This window comes from Peromyscus leucopus, chromosome 7, assembly GCF_004664715.2.
Source record: "Peromyscus leucopus breed LL Stock chromosome 7, UCI_PerLeu_2.1, whole genome shotgun sequence".
Lineage (NCBI taxonomy): Eukaryota > Metazoa > Chordata > Mammalia > Rodentia > Cricetidae > Peromyscus > Peromyscus leucopus.
Genome location: NC_051069.1, coordinates 28,239,249 through 28,262,094, shown reverse-complemented (window position 1 = coordinate 28,262,094; position 22,846 = coordinate 28,239,249). Strand labels below are relative to the sequence as shown.

At 44.3% G+C, this 22,846-nt stretch overlaps 1 protein-coding gene across 1 annotated transcript; it reads left to right on the top strand.

Moving 5' to 3' along the window:
• The first annotated feature begins 393 nt into the window (after positions 1-393).
• On the top strand, positions 394-22,409 carry Mpzl3 (myelin protein zero like 3). The gene is made up of 6 exons (XM_028866421.2): positions 394-999; positions 8,694-8,860; positions 13,494-13,704; positions 15,426-15,591; positions 18,534-18,597; positions 22,321-22,409. Exons 1-6 carry the CDS (start codon positions 924-926, stop codon positions 22,345-22,347), a joined length of 711 nt encoding a protein of 236 aa, XP_028722254.1. The 5' UTR covers positions 394-923; the 3' UTR covers positions 22,348-22,409.
• Positions 22,410-22,846: the final 437 nt, after the last annotated feature.

Sequence of the window (22,846 nt, the reverse complement as noted above, 5' to 3'; positions counted from 1 at the left end):
ATGAAGCGCACGTTGATCTTGGTCCTCCTGCCTCAGTGTTGCAAATCCTGGGCCTACAGACTTGCCACCCTGCCTGGCTTAGTTTGGGGGACTTCAGGGGCACTGGTACTAGTTTTTCTATGCTTACTCTCTTCATAGAGAAAACCACCAACTTTCAAGTCTAGTAAAGTGTACCAGTTGAGAATGTCACAGCTAGGAAATATTTCCAAAAGCTGAGGCTTTTGCTTCCCTTCCACTTTCATTGACCATAGCAGTTCCAGGAGAATTGGGTGACTACATCAGTCAAGCAGGGTCCTGGACCGTTTATTTTCAGAGGATGTCGGACCATCTCATTTCCTTACTTTTGGAACGATTGATACACATACCCTAGTTCCCCTTCACCTCGAATACACGCTGTAGTGATTTCATCATCACTGTCACTGCAGTCATTTAATAAGCATCCAATTCTGGATGATGTCATGGCTACATTAAAAGGAACAGGAACGATGAGGCTTGCGTGTATTTACCGCAGAGCCCAATAAAGATTTATTTATTTGACCCTGTACACTCGCCTATGCCTCCCTGAACTTCATATGAGAATCTATTGTGAAGGTTCAATTTAGACCCTCTATGGAGACAGAACTTCTGGATTACAGTCAGAGGATCAAGCCTGGTCATGCAGAATTCCAGGAAAATGAAATTGTTTCCCCAAAGTCCGTAGCCAATTTGAAGCAGAAGAGAGCAATAAGATCCTTCTTGAGAGTCCTTCTTGAGAATTGCTGATCAGGGAAACCAGGTAAGATTCTGGTAACAAGCCGTGCCCCTGAGGTAAATCCGGATGGCCATTTCAAAGGTGTCTCCCGCGATGACGTCACTTCCGGCACCACCTGCGTGGTCCCCGGGAGCTGTACACAAGGTGTGCAAGTGTCGGAGGAGCTGTCGGGATGCAGCAGCCAAGAGGAGCAGCAGGAGGCCGTGGCTGCGCTCTCTTTCCACTCCTGAGCATTCTGTTTGTCCAAGGTGAGTCCGCCAGCTGGCTGGGCTCCACTTCCGGCCTGGGGGGGGGTCAGGAAAGATGGTCGCTCTTCCGGTTCCGGGTTGAGGGGTCTCAGAAACCCCCCGCTCGGTTGCTGGGAGGGAGGGGACGTGGGAGGATGGTTTTCCCCGGCTGGTGCCACCCACTGCGGAGAGTTGGTCCCGGGTCCGTCCGGAGCTCTCCGAGCCTGACCTGTGGGACTTGGCTCTCCCTGGGTGATGCCACGACCGGATGAAACCGGAGCGAGCTCAGGCTTTGCGGACGCTCGCTGTTCGTGTCCGAGATCGTCAGTGATTGTCTGCCGGGACTCTGTACTGCTGTGGCACCCTGGCCAGAGATGGGCGATTCTGTTTGTCCCAGTTATTTTGAGAGACACAGTCATGATTAGAGGCTGGGGAAAAAAGAAGAGAGAAAGAAAGGGGCGGGGGGAGGGGAGAAGGGAGAAGAAAATCGTGCTTTGGTAATTTTATTTCAGGGGCTCTGAAATAAAACATTCTCGAGAAGCGTTATAGTGTGATTTTTCTTAGAGCAGGCATATTGTTGAAGAAAAGGCAGCTACCTTAGCACTTCATGAACATTCTAAAGTATAAAAGACACGGGAGTTCTTTTGAAAGTCTAGTTTTTGACTGTTGTCAGCAGTACAGTGTTGACATAATGACAATATTGTGAAGTTTGGATAATTTTGCTTTCGTGCTATTCCAAATTTCTAAAATTGAATCCAAACTAATTAACTTCACTTTGAGGTGCAAATAGTTCCTGATTATTTTTTCTGTGTCTGTTTGTGTCTTCCTAAGAAATAAAGTGCTAGGATAGGTAGCATTAGAATGAGTTGTTGTAACATGTCCCTGAAATGTGGTCATTTCTGAAGGGGATCTTCAGTAGTTGTATAAATATGAACACATTTAGGTGGCGGAGTCTCATCAGGCAAGGTGAGGAGGTTTTTTACTTATCTGGTGACTAATCTGCACACTGCCAGCACACTCCCTGCTCCCTCCCAGCTACCTGTGTCATCATAAGTGTCCAGATTTTCATCTGAGTTCTTTTTGCAATAGAGTCTTACTGTCACTTCCCATAAACTCCTCTCTCTCTCTCTCTCTCTCTCTCTCTCTCTCTTGTTTTCACACAACATGGGTGTTGGGGAGAAATGTTCAAATATTGTCCCATTAAGAAAAAAAAAATTCTAGCCAGGCGGTGGTGGCGCACGCCTTTAATCCCAGCACTCGGGAGGTAGAGCCAGGCCGATCTCTGTGAGTTCGAGGCCAGCCTGGGCTACCAAGTGAGTTCCAGGAAAGGCGCAAAGCTATACAGAGAAGAAACCCTATCTCGAAACCCCCCCCCAAAAAAAAAAATAAATAAATAAAAAGAAAAAAATTCTAGAAATGGTGGTCTTTCTGTAAACCTCGAAGAGCCGATGTCACATCTAGCTGAACAAACAGTTCAACGTAAGTTAATTTGTGGGGGGTGCTGGTGAGATGAACTGGTGGGTTAAGGTGCTCGCCACGTAATCCTGAGGACCTGGTTCCATCTCCAGAACCTACATACAGGTAGAAGGAGAGATCCAGCTCAACAGAATTGCATCTAACCTCCACATGTGTGCACACACTCTAATAATAGTTTTTAAGTTATTGATCCCTGGTTACTTCTTGAATAGATTTGTGTTCCTCAGCCACTCCTCCAAGTCTTCTTGAATAGATTTATATTTTGCCTTAAAAACCAGTCAGCCAACCAACCATCCAACCGAGGGGGCTGGGGAGATGGTTCAGAAGTTAAGGCCACTTGTTGCTCTTCCACAGACTGGTTTGATTACCAATATCCAGATGGTGGCTCACAGTGCTTTATAACTCCAATCCCAGGAAATCAGATGCCCTCTCTGGCCTCCAAGGATGCCAGACATGCAAGTTCTGCACAGACATACATGCAGGCAAAACACTCAAACACATAAAATAAAAATAAAGGTTTAAAAAAAAAGCACAAATTTGTTGGTATGTAGCTCACTCACATGCTTATTCATTCATTAAATATACAGTTTAATAATTTTTAGTATGCACTAAATTATGCAATCATTACAACCAATTTTAGAATATTTTCATTACCCTAAAGAGAAATCCCACACCCATTCCTACCTTCCCACAGGCTCTGGAAACCACCAATTTACTGTCTTTACTTATGCCTCTGTCTGTCCTGGGCATTTCATACACTGTAAACCAGGTGTGCCCCTTTGCGACTAGCTGTTTTCACTTAGCATGCTTTCAGTGTGTCATCTGTTTTTTGTTTGTTTGTTTTTGTTTTCTGTGTCTCTTTTGAATCTTAGGTGATAGAATTTGCTTCCCCACAAGTGTTTATTTGCTATCCCTCTTCAAAGATAGAACCCCTTAAATTGTTATCTTGTTTGAATTGGCCTGAAGTTGTAAGTCTAATCCTGCTTATTTTAGTTGGCTAAGTATATAGTAATGATAGACTGGGGGCTTGGGGATGTAGCTCAGTTGGTAGAGTGTTTGCCTAGCTTGGATGAAATCTTGGATTCAATCCCTAGTATTGCAAAAACAGGGTATGGTGGCACATGTCTAATCCTAGCACTAGGAATGTGAAGGAAGGAAGATAAGAAGTTCAGAGTCATCCTCAGCTATGTAGTGAATGTGAATCTAACCTGAGAAACATGAGATCCTGTCTGAAAAAAAAAAAAAACAAGAGAAGAAGGAGCGGGAGGATGAGGAAGCAATAATGATAGAGAACCAGCCCAGTATTATACTTTTCTCTTTTTCATGTAAGTGCAAGTACTATGTAAATTCAAGATGGAGAGATTTAAATTTTGGAAAATGGGATGTATAAAATTAGGGGCTATGTTTTGTCATGTTTAATTTCTACCAGCTGTAAAATTATTTGTGTTAGAATGTGATTTTCTTTTCTCACCTCCATTAATTGGTTTTTAAATTTTTTTTATGGTTTTTATTTGGCCAAAATAAATATCAAATCAGAGCATGGTGATCCCATCACTTGAGATGCTGAGGCAGGAGGATCAGGTGTTAGAGACCAGTCTAGCTTTGGCTACATAGCATGTTCTCAAGAAAAAAACCAAATAAAACAAAAATTAAATCTGAAAGGATATTATGCTAAAATGGGGAGATTTGAATGTATATAACATAGGATTAGGAAGATTTTAAAGAGGGGAGTTGATAGAAATATGGAGAGGGAAGAAGACTGAAGGGAAGAGTTGGAGAAAGGGAGGGAGGGAGAGGGAAGGAAGAGATGGAGAGAGTGGGGAGGAAGAGAGGAAGAGAGACTAGGACTCTGGAGAGCTGGCTGGAGGAAGCATGGAGGTTCTGATTTCTAACTCTAACCAGACCTTGTCTTTGCTCTAAAGTAGGTGTTAGTAACCATTCCCAATAATGGAATGAGAGTGAACATTTCAGACTGTGCACGCACCTGCTCTCTCCTGCATCTCCTGCAGGAGATGCCAAGTGTGCAAAAGCAGCCACAAACTAATGTGGTTGTATTTTAATAAAACTCCGTTTACGTGAAGATGTTGAAATGTTTTAGCTGTTTGCTGGAAGACCACTGGAGATGGATTGGTTTGGACAATCTGGGTTACCTGCAGAGCTGAGAACAGGGTCACTGCTAATTATTAGGAGTTTGCTCCCTTCTCACAAGAGCCATTTGCTCCCACTTGAGTCATGGGTCGTAGATTGCTGACCCCTGACGTATGATTCTTTTTAGACATTATCCCTTAGGTATCAAAGACATCTGAACTTCCCCAGAATCAGATTCAAACTCCCCCCCCCCCCCCCCCCCCCCGCCCAAGCCTACTTTCCCTCTTTGAGTGAGTGGCTTTTCTAAGTAGAAACTGAGAGTCATTCTTGACCCCTTCCTTCCTTCTCATGCTAATTTCTTATGGGAACTGTCTATACATTCGGGTGATACTTTTTTCCTCCTTTAGTACACCAGCCCAATCTAGAAGTGATTAGCAAGAACTGATCTTTTCCTGAATGGATACAGTCAGACGCATCGACAGAGGTGTTGAGAATTCCATAAGGAAGGTGATAGGGAGAGAGTGAGTGAGCAGTGAACACATGTTCTAACACTAGTAATCATGGTGATCTCCCAGTTTCTCCCTGTCTGCCTTCTTCCCTCAGAATCTTTGCCCTGATGGTGCTTGTATTTTGTGGAGGAAAGGACTTTTATAAATCAGGTGTGGTCATGGCATATGTGCTTGGGTAGTATTGTATTATGGGAACTTCAGAGGAAGAGCAAAGAACTTCAGGGAATTTGGGTATCAGAAAGTGGGCTGGTATTCGAGGTGATGGTGAAGGTGTGGGCTGGTATTTGAGCTGGTGGTGGAGGTATGGGCTGGTATTCGAGGTGGTGGAGAAGGTGTGGGCTGGTATTTGAGCTGGTGGTGGAGGTATGGGCTGGTATTTGAGTGGTGGTGAAGGTTTGTGAATGTTGGGGTGTGGTGGGGAGCAACTCTGGCAGGATGGTGGGAATGGGGAGATCCTTCCAGACAAAGATATATTTAAAGAAAAGCATAGAGACATGAAAAGACGTAATATCTTTGGAAAATGACTGGTCAGTCCAGACATAGTGAATGGGTTAGGATGGGTAGTTGGCAGGTGTCTGAGACAGACTATTCCTGTTTAGATTTTAATTCACAGCCCAGAATTTTTAGTATGTGTGGTGTCCACTTTAATAATAATAGTTGATATTTGTTAAATGTTTTTATCTTGAGGACTCTACGAAACATCCTATGTGTATTTATGTATTTGTTTGCTTGCTTATTTATTGTGGTCCTAGGGAGAGAACACAGGCTCACCCACTCCACCACGGAGCTGTACCCAGGCCTGTATGTGTTTAAAGTGTATTGGATGTTCACAGTGATCCTAGGAGGTTATTCTTTCCATTCACCAATGGAACAGTTGAAGCCTGCGCAGGTTAGGAAACTTTGACCTAGGCCTCACAGCCCGAAGGCAGGTGGGCTAGAGCTTGATGCATTTCTGGTTAACTCTAAATTACCCCTTCGAGCTCTATATTGTACTTAGGTTTTAGGCAAAAAACATAGGATGAGGAACCTGTGTAATTTGTGGGTTCATTCTACCTTTCAGGTTTTAGACCTGACTCTCCGGTGCTGAATAGGATTTTTCTTCAAGTTCATGGGTCAGGAGTGAGTGAGGGCTTGAGAATGAAGGCTTTTTCTGGCAGAGGAATGAGCATTTACAAAGGCATGCAAGAAATGGCAAGTTTAGTGTGGCAATCAGAAAGGATGCTGTTCAGGGAACCAGATGGCCATCATCTTTGAGATGGGCCGGATTCTTACTAAAGGCCTTACTAGCAAGCTCTGTCTTGGTCTCCTCCTTTCAGGAGGAATGTGACCAGACGAGATTGTTCAGAGAGGTGTGAGAGAATGATTCAAAGCCGGCAGAGGTAAAGGTACTGGGACAGTGACTCAGATACACCAGCAGTAGGAAAGGTCGAGAGTCTGTGGGAGAAAGAGGAGGCGATATCAGCAGGCGTGGGGCGTTTGCTCGAGGTAGGTTGGCCTTCTGGGTGGTGTACGTGTTTTAACCCATGTAGTCCTCACAGGGACCTAGAGGGAAGCCCCATTTCTGCCAGGATGAGCAAACTGAAGGAGTAAGGTAACTTGCTGAGCTGCTCAGAGCCAGCGTTAGGGCTGGGGTTTGAACTCAGATCTTCTGGCTTAGGCATCTTTGTGTTCAATCATTACACCATCCTGCCTTGCCAGATAGATTAGATTTTGAGGCAGGGTGTGGATTTACTCTTTTCTGAAATCTTGCTATGCTCTATGCCCTTGGCTACCAGAAGAACCTTGGATTAGTGATGTAGAGAAGGAAGCAGGAAAACCAGAGGATAGTGTTTTAACTTCCTAAAACAGTGCTCTCCAGTGGGAGACAGATTTTTTTTTTTTTTTTTTTTTTTTTTTTTTTTTTGGTTTTTCGAGACAGGGTTTCTCTGTGTAGCTTTGCGCCTCTCCTGGAACTCGCTTTGGAGACCAGGCTGGCCTCGAACTCACAGAGATCCACCTGGCTCTGCCTCCCGAGTGCTGGGACTAAAGGCGTGCGCCACCACCGCCCGGCGGGAGACAGATTTTTATTCACTGCTTTCCCAACAGCACATGGTTGGAAGAAAGTGCCCGGTTTTTGGTTTTTGTCTTCCTTTCTTCCTTTTTTCCTTCCTTCCTTCTTTCCTTCCTTCCTTCCTTCCTTCCTTTCTTTTGGAGAGATGGAGTGTCAAAGTTGGAATGAATGGTTTTAGAAAGACCACACTCTGCAGGCTTTAAAAATGATATCTTACTTTTACATTGTAGAACACATTCAATTATATTTTTCCTCTCCATAATTTACATCCTTTTTCTTTTTTCTTTTCTTTTTTCTTTTTTTTTTTTTTTTTTTTTTTTTTTTTTTTTTGGATGCTAAGTATAGAACCTGGGGCCTTCCAAGTTAAGGCAGGTGCTCTGCCCTTGAACTACACCTCCAGCCAGCCCTCCGTAATTTACTTTTAATAGGTGTGTGATTCACTACCCAGCTTTGAGAGCAAGCACAGCTGGGTGTGGTGGTACAGGCCTGTAATCCTAGGTCTCAGAAGACTTAGTCAGGAGGAGGGTGAATTTAGGCCAGACTTGGCAACAAAGCAAAGCCCTGTCTCAAGAAAAAGGAGGAGGAGAGGAAGGAGAGGGAAAAGAGGAGGAGCAAGAGGTGTTAGAGAGAAGGATCAGCAGTTTAGAGCACTTACTATTCTTCCAGAAGACCAGAGTTCAGTTCCTCATACCCACATCACACGGCTCGCAAAACTCCATCTCTAGGGGATAAGGCCTCTTGTCTCCATTGGCACTGACACTTGTGTGGATGAACACACACACACACACACACACACACAATTAAAAAGAATAAAAATAATTTTTAAAAAAGAGGAGGGGGAGGAGGAGAAGACTAGATATAACCCTTTAAGATAGTTTAAAACATAAATTTCCTATTTGTATTTTCTATCCTCGTTTTGATACTGGTTGAAGCACTAGTAGCTTCATCGTGCTGTGATCATATTGTGTTTGGTTGAGTCTCTCTCTCTCTCTTTTGTTTTGTTTTTCTTTTTTCGAGACAGAATTTCTCTGTATAGCCTTAGCTGTTCTTAGCTGTCCTGGAACTCCCTCTGTAGACCAGGCTGGCTTTGAACTCACAGAGATCTGATTGCCTCTGCCTCTGCCTACAGAGTGCTGGGATTAAAGACATGTGTCACCACTGCTTGAGTCTCTTAGACCTCATAAAAGCTGCTGTATTCCTGGAGCATGTGTGTGTGAGGGGGTGTTGGGGGAGGGCACAGAATGAGAAGGAGTGGGTAGTGTTGCCTTTTAGTTATTATGGGCAACCTTCCTTGTTTGTATTTAATTTAACCACAAGCCTGTGTTTGGAAAAAATGCTAGTGTGATTAGGTTTTTAATTTTTACTCAACTATTTACTGTGATTTGAGACTATAAAATGATAAAATGTTATTAAAGATTAATGGGACTTAGCTCCTTGTTCCTCATGGATTTGTCTGAAAATACATTGAGGACCCTGGCTTTTGGAGAGATCCCTGAAAGTGATACAAAGCATCTATAGTGCTCACTCACATTTGCATAATCCAACAAAACGACTGAGACTGCATTGTAAGTGTTTGGGCTTGCCTCCGTTAGGTGCGCGTACCGTCCTTTCTTTGGAGATCAGTGCCGATGCCCACGTCCGAGGATATGTTGGAGAAAATATCAAGTTGAAATGCACCTTCAAGTCATCTTCCGATGTCACTGACAAACTGACCATAGACTGGACGTACCGCCCCCCCAGCAGCAGTCGCACAGAATCCGTAAGTGTAGACTTTCTAGAAAGGTTCTTTGAGTGCCTGGCATGGTGGCACACACCTGTCATTTCAGCGATGGTGAGGATGGAAGATCAGGAATTCAAGGCCGTCCTCAGCAGCACAGCAGGCTCAAAGCCAGCTTGATCTACCCTTAAGAAAAGAAAGCAAGCCCGTGCCCTCGTTCAGGGAACACAGAGGCTCCTGTTCTGCAAGCCTGATGACCTGAGTTCGATTCCTGAAACCCATGGGGGAAGGAGAGAGTCAACTCTCTAAAGTTGTCTTCTGATATCTACGTGTGAACCATAGCACTAAAATTCCTACACGGACATCCCACACACCCCTACACACACACACACACACACACACACACACACACTCAGAGTTAAATTTAGAAAAAGCAATAAAAATAAATAGGTCTTTGGAGTGAGTCAGTCTTCTGCCCCGTATGATATCTGTTTAATCACACAGAACCTTTTGCTCTGCCATGTAAGACTCTTGCACATTATCTCAAGGAAAAAAATGATCAGAAACCAAGAGGAAATGTGGTTTAACTTGGTTGCCTTGTTGTTTCCTTCGGTGTGGCGTTACAGCTTCGTTTTAGATCTGATGTACTAAAAAGGGCATCTCCAGGACGTGGGCTAGAGGAATTCCCCACTCACGTCACTGCATCCTTTCTCTGAAAGCTGCTCCAATCCTGCTGTTTCAGTGGGTGTGCCTGTCTGAGAACCCCACAGTCTGTAGATTTATCTTGGCTGCTCCTCTGGTCATGTAAATATCTGCAGTGATTTATGTAGCTGCCTTTGAAGGAAACGGTGGCACCTTGTCTTGGTGACAGATGTCATCGGTGACAGATGGTCATGCAATATTAGAAGCAATATACTTTAGTCACACATATAAAACACATTTATGGTTCAAGTCCCATTATGGATGTTTAATTAGAGATTACAATGCTGTAAAAACCCTTTCTCTTTATAGTTCCATCCGTGGCCTTAGTTCAGGATGGGTGCTATTTAAGAATATATTTGAATGTTGGGACTGAAGAGATGGCTCAGCGGTTAAGAGCATTGAGTGCTCTTCCAGAGGACCTGGGTTCAATTCCCAGCACCCACATGCTGGCTTACAACTTCCTGTAACTCCAGTTCCAAGGGGAATCAGAAACCCTGTTATGACCTCCCTGGGTACCAGGCATGCACGAATGCACAGACATACATACATACAGGAAAAACACCCATACATATAAATTAGTCTTTAAAAAATCTTTAAAAATGTGAATGTCACAGCCATCTGTAAATCGGATTTGTTTTCTTTACATTTTATTTATTTATTTATTTTTGTGGGCGTGCTACTGTGGGTGTGTGAAGGACAGAGGACAAGTTGCAGAATCTAGTTCTCTCCTCCCACCCCTTGGATTCTGGGGGTGAGCTCAGGCCTTCAGGCTGCGTGGCAAGGCGCCTTTACACACTGAGCCGTCTCGCTGTCCCCAGACTGGATTTTAGAGAGTGTTCTTTTCTCCCTTCTCCTCCACTGGAAGGAAAACTGCCTTTCATCTTAGTGACTCCGCTTTGCCTGGTTCATCAGGAGCTGTTCCTGGGTGCCGTGGTGTGGAGTGGGTCGGGTAACTGGCCAAGGAGACAAGGCTGGAGTCGAGCTTCCTGTCGCTTTAGGTTTAAAATAGTTCACTTTATTCTGACTTGTCAGGAGGCCGTGGCTGACCTTATTCGGCTCTGCTTCCTTGTCCGAAAGTAGGACAGAGTGAGCAGTAGGGAGCTTCTTAGGTCAGAAACCCTATATGCAGACGGTGCTTCTCTTGGAGCACTGTTCTGTGAACCCAGTCAGAAAGCAGCGAGCTCATCTGAGTTGGAATCCGTGGCATTTAAGACTCTTGTAGCTCAAGGTTGTGTGTGGAGAAGTGCTTAGTTTGTCAGGCTTACCAAGGAGCGAGGATTGGGGAGGTCACTAATTTAACGTGTAATTCATGAATTAGATTAATCTGGAAGGTACACAGCAGGCCTTGTTTTGTCAATGAGGAATTTATTTTATTTTTATTTTTTATTTTTTTTCTTTTTGGTTTTTTTGAGACAGGGTTTCTCTATGTAGTTTTGGTGCCTATCCTGGATCTCGCTCTGTAGACCAGGCTGACCTCGAACTCACAGAGATACGCCTGGCTCTGCCTCCCGAGTGCTGGGACTAAAGGCGTGCACCACCACTGCCCGGCTCAACGAGGAATTTTTAAGGCTTTTATCCTGCTGATTGATGGGAGGCCTGTTTTTTGGAGACAGGCTTTTGCTCTGCTCTTGAAGTTAGTATATCAGCCAGCATATACTATACAGTTAGTATATTCACAGCATCCCTCCTGCCTCTGCCTCCTGAGTATGGGAGTACAGGCCCACGCCATCATGTTGGCTTGGTAGGCCTCTTCTGTCCCCCCCTCTGGAACACTCGTCACATATACATTAGTTCTTACTGTCTATATTTACCAACATGTAAGCTCCATGAGAACAGAGGCCATGCCTGTGTGGCGCTCACTGTATCCTGTTCCTTCGCACGCCTGGAACATGGGAGGTGTGCTAAGTGTCTGTGAAGGGAATTCTTGATGAAATTAACCAGTGAGTGACGCAGCATCTTCTTGGAGGAATTTCTTCTTCACAATTAGGCAATTCGGTGGTTGGAAACGCCTGCCGTCCTAAATGGGAAGGTAGCAAGTAAACAGAGGAAGAGGGAAGCCTTCTGTCTTGCATAAGAGTCATGTTGACTGTCCTACCTGCTTGCCACACCTTCAGGCATAAATATGTGCTTTTGGTGACCAAGTGTCTGGTCACCAAGTCCAAAGCAGTGTCGCCTTAATACAGCAGATACTCACTGTGCACGTCTCAGGCATTTGATGTGAGCTTGTATTAACTGCCACAGGAGACAACCCGAGAGAGACTGGATTGTCTTACACCTGCCCAGAGATTTGGAAAATGAAAATCTCCCTCTTGTCCCTTGCTAACTGTGTGCCTTTGAGTACCTTGCTTCATATTTTGATTTGGGTCTCATTTCTCTTCCTGTAAGTTCAGAATAGTTACACCTGCCTCACATGCTTTGGTGATGTTATAAGGGCCAAGTGAGTAAACAGTGAAAGTCATTTGCAAACCATGAAAAACAAACATTGGGTGTCACTTTAGAGTACGGTTTCTCTACTTCGGCACTGTTGACATTTAAGCCTACGGGGATGTCTGATGCATCGTGGGAAGTTGAGCAGGGCCCTTGACGTCCACCCACTGGGTGCCTGAAGTCACATCCCTAGTTGCCACAACCAAAGTACACCAAGGGAACAAATAACCCGATTAAGCTTAGGCAGAAGACCTGAGCAGACATTTCTCAAAGGAAGCAATATCAGTGGTCAGATATATGAAAAAATCTCAGTGCCTCTAATTATAAAGGAAGTAAAAATAAAACTGAAATGAGATGGGGCTGGAGAGATGGCTCAGAGGTTAAGCGTGTACACTGCTTTTGCTGAGGACCTGAGTGTGGTTCCCAGTACCATATTGGGTGGCTCACAGGGGCCTGTAACTCCAGCTCCAGGGGATTTGATGCCATCTCTGGCCTCTGTGAGTACCTACACTCATGTGCATGCACACACATGCAAGCACACACAGATACACACGTAATGAAAAAGTAATAAAAATAAATCTTAAAAAGACAAATGATGATAAGGATTGCTCCAGGTTGAAGAAAATGGAAATTTACTGATGTAAATAATACAGCTAATTTAGAAAATGGCATGGCAGTTCCTCAAAAACAAAAATAGTTGGGAGATGTAGCTTGGTGGTAGAGCTTAACAGGCACAAGGCCAAGAGTGCAAGTCTCAGCACCACACGAAAAGTCACATTGTGCTCCATAAATGTTATGCACAATTATTATTTGTCAATTAGAAATAAAGAAATACAGTTTAAAACTTGGTGGGAAAAAGAATCTGTCCGCATTGTCAAATGTTTTGTGGAGAGTTGAAGGTGCCCCTGCTTGAGAGTCATTACCTGGGGGCTTTAGGGAGAATTTGGAAGAAAGTTCTTGTTTAGATCTCTCTCTCTCTTTGTGTGTGTATGTTTGTGTGTGTGTGTTTACATGTGTATGGGTGTGTGTGTGTTTATGTGTATATGTACGGATGTGTGTGTACATATGTGTATGGGTGTGTATGTGTGTTTGTGTGTGTACATATGTTTATGGGTGTGTGTGTATATGTGTGTGTGTGTGTGTGTGTGTGTGTGTGTGTGTGTGTTGTAACATGCGAAGGTGCCCTCAGAGGCCAGAAGTGTGGGATCCCCTGGAGCTGAAGTTACAGGTGATTGTGAGCAGCCTGATGTGGGTGCTGGGAACTGACTGCAGGTCCTCTGGAAGGACAGTGCTCTGAGCCGCTGAGCCATCTCTTCAGCCATAGGAAAGATTTAAAGGTTGAGATACCAGGACTCTCTTCGGTCTTTTTCAGATCAGTTTTATTAAGAGAGAGGCGAGAAAAGCATTAAAAACAAAACAAAAAACAACGCCGACCGGGGAAAAGAAAACCCTGATTAACAATTCTTTTTAACTTTGGATCTGCCCAGCTTTTCCTTTCATTGCGTTTTCCAAGTTAACCTTTTCTCTCGTGGCATTGCTTCCTTAGATCTTCCACTATCAGTCTTTCCAGTACCCAACTACAGCGGGCACATTCCGAGACCGGATTTCCTGGGTTGGAAATGTGTACAAAGGGGATGCATCCATCAGCATCAGCAAACCCACTCTGAAGGACAATGGGACATTCAGCTGTGCTGTGAAGAACCCTCCAGACGTGTACCACAATATCCCCCTGACAGAGCTCACGGTCACAGAAAGGGGTAAGCTGCTCCCTGCCAGGCTCCTGCCCTGCTGTGACTCCTCTGGGACTTACCAGTTGGCTTAGAGGATCTGGATCACTGTGTCAAAGTTGTTGTCTTCGTATGCCTGTTAAGATTAAATTTTAAACCATTGATTTATTTTGTATGTGTGTTGGTGTGTAGGCATGCATGTTACAGTGTGTGTCTGGAAGTCAGAAGACAACTTGTAGGTGGGAAGAGCCTTTACCGTAGGCTGAGCTCTCTCAGTTTTGATTTTGAAAACGGAATACTCTCTTCCAACGTTGTCAAAGTTTCTGCATTGTCTCTTTCATGTTGTCTTCAGGTGGCCGAATGTGTTGTGGAATGTTGAGAATCCCCCAGGTTCATGAAGGGCGATTGGGAGTGATGAGGAGTCATTCCAGCTGTCCGGTCAGGTTCAGGCTTCGGTTAGGAGACTGTTCGTGGAAAGGCGCTCGCTCTGAGAGTGGGCAGCATTACATTTCTTTTAGGCTACGAAGAGCAGCAGTTTCCTTCCCCTATGGAGATGAGGTTGTGAATGCCCTTTTTCAAAATGTCCCTCTGGCGAACTAATACATGCTCATTTGCACTTGAAACTGAATTTGAACCAAAGACACAGAGACACGTTCTGAGTCATTATAACTGCCTTATCGTTTCTTGGGGCTTCCCTTCCTCCTCTATCTCCTCTTGCCTGCCTGCCCTGATTTTCTCCCCTCTTCCCCTCCCCTCCCCCACCTTTTTCTTTGTCATAATCATTATCTGGTTTGGCAATAACTCACTCCACATTTACATAATCATACCCCTGGCAGGAGTAGAGTTCATTTTTCTAGAAGGCAGTTTAGTAGTAGAAGTCATATTTCCTAAAATTATATTCTCTTAAAAATATAGTCCCTACAATTCTACTTTAAAATTTCATCTTAAGAGACAGAGCTAGCCAGGCAGTGGTGGCGCACGCCTTTAATCCCAGCACTCAGGAGGCAGAGCCAGGTTGGATCTCTGTGAGTTCGAGGCCAGCCTGGGCTTCCAGGAAAGGTGCAAAGCTACACAGAGAAACCCTGTCTTGAAAAACCAAAGAGAGAGAGAGAGAGAGAGAGAGAGAGAGAGAGAGAGAGAGAGAGAGAGAGAGAGAGAGAGCTAAACACCAGGATTTAGGAGTGGTCATTTTAATATGATTTGTGGAGTCAAAGAATTTGAAATAACTTGAATGTTCAAAGTTAGAGGATTGATTTGCTAATTGATTCAGTATGGTAGAATACTATGTATTGTATTTTTGTTTGTTTGTTTGTTTGGACAGAGTCTCACTATGTAGCTCTGGCTTTTCTAGAACTTACTTTGTAAACTATGAGGCTGGCCTTGAACTCATGGAGATCGCTTGCCTTTGCCTTCTGGCTGAAAAGACCTTTATAATCAGGACCTTTATCATCACATCAAAATATGTATATATTTATATCATGTGTTAAGCCAAAATAGTGTGAAAAATAGGACTTCTGCTCTTAGAAATATGCATCCTGCCCCATATGTGTTTTTAGACTCCTGGAAAGAAGAACTCCTAGGCGATGGAGTTATGTGTATGTGTTTATGCTTCTTGCATTTCTTTATGTTTTCTGTGATGAATTTATTCCTTTTGTGATTAGAAGCATGAGCGAAGGCATGGAGCTGAAGAAGCCTGGGCCTGATCTGAAGTAAGACTGCATGAGCACAGCCTCTCTCTGTGTTTCCTACAGGTTTTGGCACCATGCTATCCTCTGTGGCCCTTCTCTCCATCCTCGTCTTCATCCCCTCAGCAGTGGTGGTCATCCTGCTGCTGGTGAGGATGGGGAGGAAAGCAGCGGGGGTGAAGAAGAGGAGCAGGTCTGGCTATAAGAAGTCTTCCATTGAAGTCTCCGACGAGTAAGTCCCACCGTGGGCCTACTTCCTTCTCACGGCTCTGAGCTGGGGCAGATTTTTCTTTTCTCCTTTTTTTTTTTTTTTGGCTCTGAGCTAATGTCTCCTGACAGAATATGCATGAACAATGAAGGAGGCTTTGAGAACAGTCCTGAGAACAGGGCAAAGGAAATTTAAATAAGATGTCCTGTGCATGGTCAGCAGATGCTCTGACAGGGCCAAATGGGTGTAGTTACTGCCTTGGTCACTGTTCTGGTGCCGTGACGAGACACCGTGACCAAGGCAACTCTAGTAACAGAAATCATGTCACTGGGGGCTGGTTTACAGGTTCAGAGGCTTGGTCCTTTGTTATCATGGTAGGAACATGGCAGTAAGCACGGTGCTGGAGAAAGATCTGAGAGCTACATCCTGATCTGGAGAGAGAGACAGAGACACTGGCCCTAGCATGGGCTTTGGAAACCTTAAATCCCATCCCAGTGACATACTTCAGCCAATAAGGCCACACCTCCTAATCCTTCTAATCCTATCAAAGAGTTCCACTTTCTGGTGACTAAGCATTCAAATATATGAGCCTTATTCATATATTCATTCTTATTCAAACCACCACAGTTATCAAAAGCATTTATTAATCACCATTCTGACAGTGGACAAGCACCATCCAGTAGTTTCCCAGGAACAGATTTACTTTTTAAAAGGAACTAAAATGTACATTAAAGCTCTGTAGCCAGCATGAGGTGCACACCTTTGATCCCAGCACTCAGGAGGCAGAAGCAGGCAGGTTTCTGTGAGTTCAAGTCCAGCCTGATTTACATAATGAGTTCTAGGCCAGCCAAGGATACATAGTGAGACCCTGTCTCAACAAAACAAACCTATGGATTAGGGAGTTTTACCTTGGGAAGTTCTAAAGTTTTCTCTCTGTCTGTGTGTTTATTTATTTACTGGAGAAAGACTTCCATTTTCAAGGAATCTGTAACTAACACACACACACACATTCACACACACACACACACACACACACACACACACACACACACACACACACACGGAAAGAATTATTGGCAAAAATACCAGTGTCTGTTTCTAAGCACGGTATATAAAACCCTTTGTGGTCTGTTCCTAGGTCACATTGTTTCTATCATTTGCTCTCACTCACTCTATAGTCCAGCTATAGTCAGCTTGTGTTTTTTTTTCTCCTAGATATACTATAGTAAGTTGTGTATATGTACATGTCTGTCTGTCTCTACCTGTCTAATTGGAACTATAAGGGTTCAACCCCTTGATAGTCCCCTCCCAGAGTCTGGGAAGAATCTACAACCAGCTGATAATTAATATTTGATGATAGGAAATGAATCTACGTACACGGAACGCCTTAATCCATACACTTTATTCTTCTGAGTCAGTTCTCTCTATATAAGCTTCTATTCCACTCTCATGCCTAGCTCCTTTCTTGCCTTAGTTCTCTCTACATTTATCTGCTGTCCTCTCTAAGTTCTATCTTAATTCTCTCATTTTAGTTCTGCCCCATCTAGGGTCTCATCCATCTAGTTCCTTCCCATCTTAGCTCCTCTCCCATCTCCTTTCTCATCTTGTTTTTCCTAATCTTGTTCCTCCCCATCTTGCTCTTCCTCACCTTTCATCTTGTTCCTCTAGTACTCTCTTCTAGTCCTTCAATCTAGTTCTTCCCATGTAGTTCATTCCTCTCCAGTTCTTACCCATCTAGTTCTTCCATTCTCTTTTCTCTTCTCCGTCTCGTCCTCAAGTTTTCCTCCAAATCCTCCTCTAAGTTTCCTTATCCCTCTCCACTCCCTCATCTCTCTGTCATTCAGTTATAAAACCAAGCAATAGCAATCCTCTGGCCAAGCAAGGTCACCAGGATTGAATTCTTACAGGGCCATAAAGGCAGATAAGAGTTTTCCTTAGGGAAATAAATCAGGCTTTCTTTTACAACCCAAAAAGGGAGTAGTAAAGGAGGAGGTCAACTGTGAGCTAACGATCGGTTAGTATATCAAGAAGAGGGGATTTATGTGCTCAGTCTACATCCCTAGAAGTGGTCAAGTAAGACGTTAGGAGTCCATAATGTTAGTAAGGCTGTATAAGAAAGGAGGGTCTCAGCTTAAATTGCACAAGAAATAAAGCTATCCTCCTGACCTAGGAGACAGGCGTTGTTTCCATAAGGGTGTTACCTTAGTTCAGGAGATCATTTGGCCTTGGATGCTTGATAGGTATTTTAGATAAATACACTGTTAGGAGTTCTTGGAAGCACACATAGCATATAAGAAAATCATGTAGGAACCAGCTAATATATATACAAAAGCTAAAAATATCACCAAGACTTCTTCAGCCATGGCTTGACCTTCGGAAAAGTCTTTGACCTTTCCAAGCAGTAGCTTTTGCCATAGTAGCTGGATTCCATGACGTTTTCCTGTGGCCTGCCACACTTGTCCGTCCATCTATTCATCCATCCATTTTTTTTCCTCCTGACCCCAACATTCCTGGAATCACCCCTTCCCTCTCTCATTTGTCTGGAAGCTTTCTTACACTCCTCCTGAACAGACAGCTGGTCCCTCCCTGCCCGGTGCTGCGTAGCAGTTCCACCCTGTTAGAACATTATGGTATTGTATTACAGTACACATTGGTTCTCACAGTTCTCGCTGGCATGGCATTGGGAGCTCATCAACAGACCAGGTCCTCTTTACCTCTGTTTGTGCTCCAGCCATGGCTGGTGTTTGGCACTTTTCTGAGTGAATGATGGTGACTAGCTGCTATTTCTCTAGCACTTGCTGGGTGTTCTGATACACGTCTAACGCACATTTATTTCTTACTTATTCCTAAGGACTCTGTTTCAGGGTTGGCTATAAAACCAATCATGTGATTTCAGTACCTGAGCTTGGAATTGTCTCCTGCTAAGAACAGTGACAGCTGAGTTTTGCTTTGTGTTCATTCCACAGCACTGACCAGGAGGACAACAATGACTGCATGACAAGGCTTTGTGTCCGCTGTGCCGAGTGTCTGGTAGGTGCCCTGTTTCTTTTGTTTGGTGTTTGCTCCTCTTCCTGCCTATTTGAACGATCCTTTGCTCTCAAGACAAACAGACACATGCCAGCCAGCACAGGAAAGTATGAACCAGGGTCTCTGGGAACCTCTGCCAATTCTCAACTTGATTTTTTTTGAAAAATAAAATTTAGATTTTTTTTTTAAGTATAAGAGTGTTATGCATGCATGTATGTCTGTGTACCACCAATATGCCTGATGTCTGCAGAGGTCAGAAGAGGGTGTTTGACTGCCTGCAGCTAGACTTACAGATGGTTGCGACCTACCATATGGGAGCTTGGAACAAAACCCAGGTCCTCTGTAAGAGTAACAAGTGCTCTTAACAGCTCAGCCATCTCTCCAGCCCTCATTTTAAAAATTACATTTGTTTATTTATGCTACAGTGCGTGCATGGAGGTCAAAGGACAACTTATGGGAGTTGATTTTCTCCTTTTACCATGTGGGTCCCAGGGATCCAACTCACGTCATCAGGCTTGACAGCAAGCTCCTGTACCCGCTGAGCCATCTCATCGCTCCGTGATTTTATTCTCTGTTTCATGGGTGTAGAAAAGGGGGCGGTGTAAGCTACTGACTGATAAACAAACAAACAAAAAATCCAAAAGCCCTATTGATTTTTTATAAGGGGATTTCGAGTTTCTCGACTCAGAACCCTGAACTGAACTTCTCTGATGAACCCTAGTATTTTACGGGAAATCAGGATGTACAGCCTTTAGGTGATTTGATTGACGTCTTTTATCACCAAGAAACACTGTATTGGCAGGTCCTCATCTTGGTTTAAATCTCTAAAGACCAAGTCCCTCTCTGAGCACACACAATGACTCAGGCTTCTCTGTGGCTGTCCTGGGATCTAAGGAGCGGGGAAGACTCTGATGTGGTGCAGCTGGAGACGCCTCCAAATCAGCTTGTGATTGGGTGTGAAGTGCACCCGTCCCTGAGTCCTCTCTGTCCTCACTGCCACCCAGTACTTCACCAGATGAGTGCAGTCCCATCGCTCACTGGGCCTCTCATTACTGTGACTTCTGTGAGCTTGAGGCTCTTATGAGAGATGAGAAAAAGTTGTTAGTTTATGAAGAAGGACCTCGTCTCGACTCTCCAGGGTTTGAATACTTTGATAACACAAAGGAAGAGAGTTATTATCCACATTTCTTGCATTAATTTGTTTAATGATTATTTATTGGCATCTGCTGTGTGCCATGTGTACCATTCTAGGTACTTAGAAAATAGAGGTGAAAAGATAAACATCCCTGCTCTTCAAGGAGAATGTTCTCTCCCTGAAAAACTCACTCACATTCTCTAACATGCAGCTTAAATAGCATCTTGTCTTAAATTGGGGCATAAACATTGACAATTTTTTGAAAATGAGTAAACTATTTAGTATATCGGGCAATATTTAATTCCAGCAAATATTGCAGAAACAAAGCAGAGAAAGGACAGATGGCCAAAGGATTGTGGTGTTCGATAGGATGCTTACGAGCAGCCTCAGAAGGGTGGCATTGAGAGCGCTCCTAAGAGAAGTCAACCGCTAGCCACACAGCTTTCTCGGGGGGGGGTGGGCTTCTGGAAGAGATTGTGGGTGCAAAGGCTCAGAGGAGAGAGCACGACCTGCCTGTCTAGGAGCAGCAAGGGGGGAGTGTGGAAGGCAAGAGAGGAGGGCAAGAACGGAGGCTGTTGGAGTCAAAGGGTTAATGCAGCATCTAGATCTTGTAGAGGGTTTGGTCACCCTGGACTCTAAATGAAGTGGAGTGCTTTAGAGGGGACTCGAAGAGAAGCACTGTGGACTGATGCGTGTTTTCAGAGCGTCAGTCTAGTTTGTGTGTTGAGAATGGTGGTCAGGGACCACAGCAGGATCAGGGAGCCTAGTCAGTCGGCATCAGCCAGAATCCGAGTGAGAGAAGTCCGTGGTAGAGATGGTGAGAAGTGGTTGTATTCTCTATTCTGGCTTGAAAGTAAAGTCAGAAGAATTTACTGGCATTTGTTTAAAAAAAAAAATGAGAAGAAGCAAGGATCATTCCAGAGGTCTTGGGCAACTAGTAGAATAGAATTCACATTTTCTAGAGCAAGATTGAAAATGTTTTAATTAAACCTTAAGATTTTTGTTTTAGACGTGTGAGTGTCTGCCTGCATGTGTGTCTGTGGACCCTGCCCGTGCAGTGCTCATAGAGGCCAGAAGAGGACGTAAGATACCCTGAAAATTGAGTTACAGATGGTTGTGAGCCACCCTGGGAGTGCTGGGAATCAAACCCAGGTCTTCTGGAAGGGCAGAGGATGCTCTTAACAACTGAGTCATCTCTCCAGCCCCGGAGCAAGATTTAAGAGTAAAATCAGGAGTTGAGTTTGAACATATTAAGTTTGAGATGTGCAGTGGACAGTTATGTTTTCAGAACAGAGGCCTAGTCTGGAGATATGACCTAGAAGCTATTAGGAGATAGAGACTGATGAAGATATACCCATCAAGAAAATAGATTTATGTATGCAGGAGAGATCAAAGGACTGAGCCTGGAGTTCTCCAAGGCTTCTAGATTAGAAAGGCAAAGAGGAATTAGCAAGAGAGGACGAAAAGGGATGACCTTTGAAGTTGGAAGACCACCAAGAGAGTTTGGTATCTTGGGAGATGGGGAAGAATTTTTCAAGGAACTGGGAGTTCACTGTTGATGTTTTGGTGATGTGGAGGTTACTGGTGATCTCGGCAAAAGTAGCTCCACTGGGATAGTGAGGGTGAAAGGCACTGTGGAAGGGGCAAGAATCATCACAAAGTTACATTGGAGGAAGTGAGTGCAGACAGCTTTTCTAAGGCAGGATGCAGAGAAATAGGGCAGTGGGTAGAGGATGCTGTGTGCTGAGTTGCTTTCTATGCTGGGCAAAACAGAGCACATTTCTATGCTGTTGTGGGTGATCCAGAGGAGAAGGAAAATTGATGCTGCAAGAGAGAGAGAGAGGGGAGAATTGCTGAGTTTATCTAGGAGGGGTCACAGGAGGACATAGCTGTAGACGAAGGCGTACGGGCAGTAGAGGAAGCTGGGTGTGGTGGCGCACACCTTTAATTCCAGTACTTGGGAGGCAGAGGCAGGTGGATCTCTCTAAGTTGGAGGCCAGCCTGGTCTACACAGTGAGTTCCAGGACAGCCAAGGCTATACAGAGAAACCCTGTCTCGAAAAACCAAGAAAACAAAAACAAAAAAGGAGAAGAAGAAGTAGAGCCGCACTCAAAAGTATGTTCCGGAGTGCTGGTCAAGAGTGTTGAGAAACTGTTGTCTCATGCAGTTCTGGGAGGTATGTTTTTATTATCCCCATTTCAGAGATGCTGAAGCTGTCACAGAGAAATGAAATAACTGTGCAGGTCTCAGTGTGCTTTAGCGAGAAAGGTTGGAAGGAGGTAAACGAGCTCCTAACCTCAGCCCTGCATGTTCTGCAGTAGGCAAGCATCTTTTCTGGTGTGTTTAGGTTCTAAAGTACAGTCATAAAGGAAAAGAGAACCATCAGGGCTTCAAAGCAGTAATCAATCCACTAGACACATTGTATGGAGGTCCTGTGATGCTCCATGGAACTTAGGTGTGCTGTCAGGGATATCCCACCATTGTTACCCCAAGCTAGGTAGGTTCATTTGGAGACCCCAGACACATGGTCTTTGCCTACATCTGACTGTGGCATTGTAGTGCACAAACATCTGCTATTCTTGCCCCTTTAGGATTCGGACTATGAAGACACGTACTGATGAAGTGTGTGTGTGATGGAAGAAGTGTTACCTAACCACAGGAAATACCCCATTCCTCTGGCCAGGAGTGCCACTGGCGGGGAAGCAGTGACAGAAGATCCCCAAGGTCATCGGTGAAGACTTTAAGGACCATTTATTTATTGAAGAAGTGTTTGCTTTGTATTTATAAACTGTTTAGAAACTTCCAGAAGGGACTCATGCCTTCCCTTCTTAACACACTCTGATTGAACAAAGAAGTTCTCATCTTGAACAGAAACACACCCCTTGGTTTCCCTTCGCTCTTGAATGTAGCTCGTGTTTTCTTCCAGTTGCCTGAAGGGGAACACTAAATGCCTGTCTCTCTGCTGATGCCAAAATTGTACTTTTTTTTTTTTTTTTTTTTGGTTTTTCGAGACAGGGTTTCTCTGTGTAGCTTTGCGCCTTTCCTGGAGCTCACTTGGTAGCCCAGGCTGGCCTCGAACTCACAGAGATCCGCCTGGCTCTGCCTCCCGAGTGCTGG

Bases quoted from the DNA above. Each gene is read 5' to 3' on its own strand.
- Mpzl3 (XM_028866421.2), top strand. From the start codon at position 924: ATGCAGCAGCCAAGAGGAGCAGCAGGAGGCCGTGGCTGCGCTCTCTTT. The intron at 1,000-8,693 runs GTGAGTCCGCCA...TGCCTCCGTTAG, and splicing joins GAGCATTCTGTTTGTCCAAG to GTGCGCGTACCGTCCTTTCT. The intron at 18,598-22,320 runs GTAGGTGCCCTG...TTGCCCCTTTAG, and splicing joins TCCGCTGTGCCGAGTGTCTG to GATTCGGACTATGAAGACAC.